A 7,911-nucleotide genomic window follows, 5' to 3' on the forward strand; every position below is an offset into this window, starting at 1 on the left:
AAATTAAAAAAAAATCATATTCTAGTCTATGTTTAAGAAAATAAGTGTGACTACTCTGTGCATTTGTCATGGTACTTACGTGTTTGAAAACATCTTTAAAACGACATAGAGACTAGAATTGACTATCAATTCATCCTCTTGGTCGACAAAATCAGTAGTAATCACTCATGTGCATCATGGTGTTCCCTGACATGTTAGTCCTCTCTTCCATGACGTTATCTATACTATACGGCGCAGTGAGTCTCGACGGGGTGATTGTTGGCGTCGTGATAATCTTTTCTTCTACTCCCTTGTTTTCCCTATGTATCATGTTATTTTTCTTTGCTTGTGAATTCTATGAGGGTCGTTGGCGTATTCTTGGAGTCGAGAGAAACATGTTTGGATTCTTACCTTAGCCATGTAAAATAACATGTTTGGATCATTGATGGTTGATATATATTGATATCAAACCTCAGCTGAAATGAATAATTTTTTGATTTAAAAAGAAGAATGAAGAAGAAGAAGGTTTTATGTTGGTTATTAGGAATAAAGAGAGGGTGGAAGGATGCACTTCCTTCCATTATTGTGAAGACTAAAAAGCAAATCAAATTAAGAAGTAAGCACATTGGGCATTGGGGGGAGAAAAGCTCTGTATCTCTCTCTCTCTCTCTCTCTGCTTTTTCTTGGTGCCTCTGCTAAGCATCTTTCCCTTACTTTTGTTTTTAATTTCTTCTTCTACAATTCTCTGCTTCTTTCCCTCATTTTGTCGATCATTAGGAATTCAGCCAAGTTTTGTGAGTGTTGCAAATGGTATGAATCTGTGAGTGGCTTTAGTGTGTGTGTGTGTGTGTTTGTGTTCAAGTGGATTTCGGATTCCATGGGACTGTGTCATGGAAAAGCCATTCAAGAAAACCCAAAACCCATTTCACAAAATCATGATTCAGTGATCCAATCGGAATCCCCTACTAATTTCCCCTTTTACAGCCCCAGCCCTCTGTCCAATCTCTTCAACAACTCCTCTCCGGCTAACTCCACCCCTCTCCGTCTTTTCAAGCGCCCCTTTCCGCCGCCCTCTCCGGCCAAGCACATTCGGGCTCTCCTCGCCCGCCGCCATGCCTCCGTCAAGCCCAATGAGGCTTCTATCCCTGAAGGAAGCGAGTGCGATGTGGGGTTGGATAAAAACTTCGGCTACTCCAAACACTTTGCCGCCCACTATGACCTTGCCCACGAACTCGGCCGCGGCCATTTCGGCTACACTTCCTCTGCCACCGCCAAAAAAGGCCCCCTCAAAGGCCACCCAGTTGCTGTCAAAATCATTCCCAAATCCAAGGTTGCTTCACTAACTTACTTCATAATCTCTGTTCATCATCATCTTTATTCATTATTAGATTTATGAACACCTCATGATTTTCTTTACATTTTTGGTTTAATCTATGGTTGTGGATAGTAGACTGTGTGTTTATGCACATTGATGAAAATAATGTGCAGATGACTACAGCAATAGCTATTGAGGATGTGAGAAGGGAAGTGAAAATACTGCGAGCCCTCACCGGACACAAAAACTTGGTGCAATTCTACGATGCATATGAAGATCAAGATAATGTGTACATTGTGATGGAGTAAGTTTATATCCATCTAAGCTACGACTTGGTGATGCTTCACACAACCATTTCCCATTTCATTTGATTATGTTTGTGCTTCAGGTTATGCGAAGGAGGCGAACTTCTCGATCGGATACTTTCGAGGTATCTATCCTTATATGCTTCTAGGTTGAATTTTCAGGATCTTTGGTACACATTTATTAGTTGTTGCTTTTCTTGTGCAATTCTTTAGGGGTGGCAAGTATTCTGAGGAAGATGCAAAAATTATTATGGTTCAGATTTTGAGTGTGGTCGCCTACTGTCACCTTCAAGGTGTGGTTCACCGTGATCTCAAGCCTGAGGTATACAAAACTACCAATTTTGCTTATTTTGTTGTGCGCCGAAATGCTACCACAATGTTCTGATACCACTTGTTGTGCCATAATGATGCCACAACCAAAAATTGTTGTAGCAGAATGCCACCAACCAGTTTCCCATTATCTCTAAATTTGGATAATTATTGCTTTTGCTTCAGAATTTTCTTTTTACATCCAAGGAGGAGAGATCCACTCTTAAAGCTATCGATTTCGGGCTCTCTGATTACGTGAAACCAGGTCTGGATTCTGAACGATTGTTTCTATTCAAAATCACCTATCTGAAGGCACACAGTGGATTTCTGAGTTTTTATTTTTATTGTTTGTGCAGATGAGAGATTGAATGACATTGTTGGAAGTGCTTATTATGTTGCTCCTGAGGTTTTACATAGATCATATGGAACGGAGGCAGACATGTGGAGTATTGGTGTAATTGCTTATATTCTCTTGTGTGGAAGTCGACCATTTTGGGCCCGAACGGAATCTGGCATTTTTCGAGCTGTTCTAAAGGCGGATCCCAACTTTGAGGAATCCCCATGGCCTAGTTTATCCTCTGATGCAATTGATTTTGTGAAGAGATTGTTGAACAAAGACTACCGCAAGAGATTGACTGCTGCTCAAGCCCTGTGTATGTTTATGAGGATCTTTCTTTAATTGTTTTGTTTTGTGAAGCTCAAACAACAATTCTTGCATGTAGGCCATCCCTGGTTAGCTGATCATCAAGATATCAAGATCCCATTGGATACAATCACTTACAAGCTTGTCAGAGCTTATATTTCCTCATCTTCGCTGCGTAAATCGGCATTGGGCGTAAGTGTATTATTGTACTCCCTTCAATCTCATTCACGTAGCTGTATGATTTATGACGAGTATGTGATTGTGTGAGATCGCACATCGGTTGGACAGGAGAACGAAACATTCTTTATAAGGGTGTGGAAACCATTGGGACATAGAGTCTGATGTCTATTTATAGTAAAAGATGTAGAGATATATGGTATATATTTGGTAAACATCGGGCAGAGATATATATGTTAGATACTTCATAAAGATTAGGTAGAGATATATGGTACATACCTAAAGTGACCGATAAAACTTTTAGCCAATATTCATCCTTTGAATTTTCTCTCTCCTGTTATTTGTGTTCATCTTGATCGAGTGTGTGCATTGTTGTGCAATCCTAACAGAAACTTCTCCCCAAAGAGGACAATATCTAGTAGCAGGGGACTTGGGCTTGGGCCGTTAACTAACTAGTTTGGGACATTAATTTTTGCGCAGGCCGTTGCAAAGACATTAAGCTCTGTTCAACTGGGTTATCTTGAGAAGCAATTTACGGTGTTAGGACCGAACAAGAACGGGTTCATTTCCATGCAAAACTTCAAGACGGTTGCTTCTTTTTTCTGGTATCATACACAAGAATAAGAGAGTTGGAAGTAAGTTGATTGTAATGAGATTAAAACTTGGCAGGCTTTAATCAAGAATTCAACGGATGCCATGAAGGATTCGAGAGTTGTAGAGTACGGCAACATGGTAAGACTTGTGTTCTCTTCTTTTGTTTCAATGCTGCTGCCTGCTAATGTGTGGTTGAAAACAAGTGTTGTTGTATGTATGCCTTTGCCTGTGCCTCTGCCAGGTTAGTTCCATTCAGTACAGAAAATTAGATTTTGAAGAATTCTGTGCAGCTGCCATAAGTATATATCAACTAGAGGGAATGGATAACTGGGAACAACATGCCCGACATGCCTACGATCTTTTCGATAAGGACGGGAATCGCCCCATAATGATCGAGGAACTTGCATCGGTATGCTTTCGACAATGATGGTATGTTAATGTGATTGGAGTGGGATTCTTTTGTGATATGAGTTATGTATTATGTGTGTCAGGAACTCGGACTTAGTCCATCGGTACCGGTTCATGTGGTTGTCCAGGACTGGATCAGACACTCGGATGGGAAGCTTAGCTTCCTGGGATTTGTGAGACTCGTACACGGTGTTTCGTCTCGCCCGTTGCAAAAAGCATAAACTGAATCCACATAAATTTTGTGTTGACCAAAACCATTGAGGATTCTATAATAATATGATCCTAGTGAGAAGGAAGGAAGGTTGTGATGTGATGTGGTGTAATCTGTTGTAGTTTTGTAAGTTGTTTCTTACGTTTTGGCAGTGAAGTGATTGGTGGGGTTGAAATTGATGAAAGGATTTGTACAGTGGAAGAATAGAGGAACAACATAATGCACTCAAAATTACTCGATTTCATTATAAATTATGAGTTGAAGAGAGTACTCGATGTACCTCTCAAATATCTTAGAAGCCGTGTATTTGGGTTCTCCCCACTACATGTGTTATATCAGATCTAGTGTAAATCATAGCATACGTCAAACTCCCAATTATAGAAGCGTACGGAACTAATGTCATGTGTCCACGTTTCTCAACTATCTTGGGAGATTGTCCCTTTGACAATTTAATACGATTTGTCAAGAGGTAGTCTCAATGTACGGCTCCTAGGATAGATGTAATGGACCAGCAAATCTATCTTAAGGATCCAACAATCAAGAGTAGAAACACATAAGAATCCATTTATTTCTTGAGATCACAACACTAGTCCTTTTCACTCCTGTGGAAACCACTCTTGCATACGAAGGAGTCAAACTTCTTATATCATTGTTTCGATGCTTGTTTCAATCCATACAAGCTCTTATTAAGCTTACACACCATGTGTTCCTTGCTTAGAGCTGCAAATCCTTCTGGTTGTTGCATCTAGATCTCCATGTAAAAACGCCATTTGCTCAAGGTAATTCTCCGATGCAACAATATTTAGCAAAATTTGAATAGTAGTTAATTTCACAACAGGAGGAAAAGATTTCAGCAGAATCAATGTCTTTCCTATGTGAATATCTTTTAACTACTAACCGAGCCTTGAACCTCATTTTTCCATTTGGTTCAGCCTTCATTCTTAACACTCATTTGTTCAACAAAACTCTCTTTCGTGTAGGTAACTCAGTCATCATCATCCATGACTTGCTCCCACGTGCAAGTATGGACCCACCAGTCGGTTCGTACACCTTTTGGGTCCTTTTCTAGTCGGGCGAGCATTCTTTGGTAGCTGTTAATGTCGGATACCCGTTAAGAGTAGCGACCATCACGACAACATTATGACAAACATAATGAATGTTTCCCTGCCTGGTAGTGTGCGTCCGTACTATCATGAAGGAATAGGAGTATCCCCGATGGATTAGCACCAATAATGCATGAGGTCCCAACATTTTTTCATTTTAATTATCATTAATACAGCCCCACTAGCGTCTTGTTTGTATCATATATTTTCATACCATTTCTCATAACGTTTATCATATCATTTATTATTTCTTTCATCAGTATGTCGGAGTTGTATTTCATGCTAGTTTGTCGTTTTACATGTCAATCATAGCATATCATACATCTCACATATCAGTCATATCATAACACTTCAATGCTTTCAAACATATCAGTGTATATCGTGCACATATCATATCATATATCATAGCAATCACATAATAATCTTGAGCATATTTTCAACACATCATATCATAACATAGAATAAAGCATATCAATTCATAAACAAAACATAGCAATCACATAATAGTCTACATGTACGACCTATGACATGTGCAAAACCACTTGCATGTGTCATCATACAACACACAATTTATAACCAATAATGATAGGGGCCACTTACTTGGTTGGCCTTAGTCGACGTTCTCCCCAGTTCTAGTACATTAGCTCTCGTTCCTCAAAAGTGATCCAAACTATCACCGCTTTTCGTTTTCTATTATGTCGTTTATCGCTTTTCGTTAGTATTTCTCATTCTAATATAATTTCAACTTAAATTTATGAAATAACATTATAATGACATAAATTACCTTATTTAGGGTTGAAATTAGGTTTGGAAGGGTTTGAAGCGATGAAATTGGGTCAAAAATCTATTTACCGAGCCGAATAGCCGAAATTTGAGCCGCAAAGCCGAGTCGAGCCGTCTAAGCCAATTGAGTCGAAGGGCTGCAGGTGGACACGTGACGCAATAGAAGGTCGACGCGGGTGCAGGTGGCTTCGGGTCAAGGCATGGGTTGCACGCGAGTGTACGAGTCGCGGGTCTCGGTCGCGAGTCACGGGTTGCTGCATACTGGTTTGGGTTCTGGGCTGGCTGCATGTATTCGGCCTCGAGAATGGTGGTCACGGGTTGCAGGCATGCATCCTCGGGTTGAGGTCTGGCCGCAGGCTTGAGCCGACTGTGTAGATTGGGCCAAGGTGTTGGCGGGTTGTAGGCGTCTGGATACCCTATTTAGATCCGATCCGAAGTCCATAGACTTCGTCTTCTCCACCCGATTTGCACGATTTTTCTGACAAACTTTCTCTCTCTTCCTAAAACGTCATTCCGACATTCGTTTAAGAGATCTGTGAGTGCCAACCAATCCGCAATTCAAACTCTCTTTTACGACGACAAAGCACGCACGTTTTTAATGTGTGAAAGCTTACCTTATTCATGTGTACCGTCTTCGGTAGGTTGTTTCGACATCGGATACCTTAGTTACCACTAATTTTTTAATGAACAATTTGTTTATGATCCAACAATAATCCAGTCTTTCTTGTGCAGGTAAGGTGGTCAGATCTCATTATTCAAGTTCTAAAATTAGCACTTACGAAAACTACTCATTTACTTACTTTATATTGGAAGGAGGGAATTCATCTCTTAGAAATGGTAGGCATATTGAATTAGCTACAAAAATCATTGTCAGTTATGCAAATAAAAGAATAAGGTTTTACGTGAAAGAGTTCATAACTCACTCAGAATTAAGTTCGAGTCGCATATAATTATTCTGTGAAATATTCATCTTCTAAATTAACGGACTTATAAAGAGAGATTAAATATTTTGTGTTATAATCATATACAAATCTATTATATAGGATATCTCCACCCACATGTCTCTCATGAAAGATTTGGATCAAATCATTTATAATAATTACAAGGCGGATTGTTTAATTTGTTTTATAAGTCATTCAACCTTAATATTAAATTGTAAATAAATATTATAATTAATTACAAGGTTTTGGGATATAAATCTCAACATCATACATACGTGTGCATGAGAAACTATGACGCAGATGGTTAGAAGTGGTCAAGGAATAAGACGTAAAGATACTATATGACCCTAAAAAATTGAGTGTGGTAGCATATGCATTGAGCAGGAAGTAGTACCATATGTCGACACTAACCACCAAACAACGAGTTATACAAAGGGAATTAAAGCAAGCCGAATAAATCATGGTCATCAGGGAGGTCATGACACAATTAGCACAATTGACCGTGTGATTGTCATTGGGGTCATTGTTGGCAAACAATATATGGATTTAAAAATTGATTGAGAAATGATGGTGTTAGTCATTAAATAAGCTCATGAGTTTCCTCTTGCGTTCGATAAAGGACTCTTATAACGTGGACGACTTTGTCTACCTAGTATGCGTAACTAAGAACAAATGTTCTAACTAAGGCTCATTGCCCATCATTCACGATACATCAAGGTAGTATCAAGACGTATCAAGATTTGAAGTAATGTTATTGGTGGAGGAATATGAAGCAAATTGTGGCTAAGTTCATGAGCAAATGCCTAGTTTGTCAACTAGTCAAAACTCTGAGATAAAAACTTGTAGGATTATTACAACTATGTAGTATGCCAGAATGAAAATGGAGAACATCACTATGGATTTAATCGTGAGATTTTCCCGAATGACCAAAGGGTACCCAGTTATATGGGTTGTGATTGATACACTCGTAGAGTCAATATAAATACAAAGTAAATGAAAGAAATATCAGCAGTGAGATAAAGAATATGAGAGTAATTTTCACACTTTTACTCTCCCGTACAAAACAAGAATTCTCCTTCACCTTCATTTTAGTCAGAATTGTGCTAGACATTAAATTTAGACTGCATGCGGCTAAGATGATAT

At 39.1% G+C, this 7,911-nt stretch overlaps 1 protein-coding gene across 1 annotated transcript; it reads left to right on the forward strand.

Moving 5' to 3' along the window:
- Positions 1-545: 545 nt before the first annotated feature.
- On the forward strand, positions 546-4,206 carry LOC111479908 (CDPK-related kinase 7-like). Its single transcript, XM_023124814.1, has 11 exons — positions 546-1,309; positions 1,468-1,598; positions 1,683-1,724; positions 1,813-1,921; positions 2,095-2,173; positions 2,265-2,561; positions 2,631-2,743; positions 3,209-3,316; positions 3,398-3,460; positions 3,564-3,731; positions 3,814-4,206. Exons 1-11 carry the CDS (start codon positions 857-859, stop codon positions 3,949-3,951), a joined length of 1,701 nt encoding a protein of 566 aa, XP_022980582.1. The 5' UTR covers positions 546-856; the 3' UTR covers positions 3,952-4,206.
- The last annotated feature ends 3,705 nt before the right edge of the window (positions 4,207-7,911 follow it).

This window comes from Cucurbita maxima, unplaced genomic scaffold, assembly GCF_002738345.1.
Source record: "Cucurbita maxima cultivar Rimu unplaced genomic scaffold, Cmax_1.0 Cma_Scf00005, whole genome shotgun sequence".
Taxonomy (NCBI): Eukaryota; Viridiplantae; Streptophyta; class Magnoliopsida; order Cucurbitales; family Cucurbitaceae; genus Cucurbita; species Cucurbita maxima.

Excerpts from the sequence above, each read along its gene's own strand:
- LOC111479908 (XM_023124814.1), top strand. The coding sequence starts at position 857 with ATGGGACTGTGTCATGGAAAAGCCATTCAAGAAAACCCAAAACCCATT. Across the intron at positions 1,310-1,467 it reads AAATCATTCCCAAATCCAAG|ATGACTACAGCAATAGCTAT; the intron begins GTTGCTTCACTA and ends AATAATGTGCAG. Across the intron at positions 2,174-2,264 it reads CTCTGATTACGTGAAACCAG|ATGAGAGATTGAATGACATT; the intron begins GTCTGGATTCTG and ends TTGTTTGTGCAG.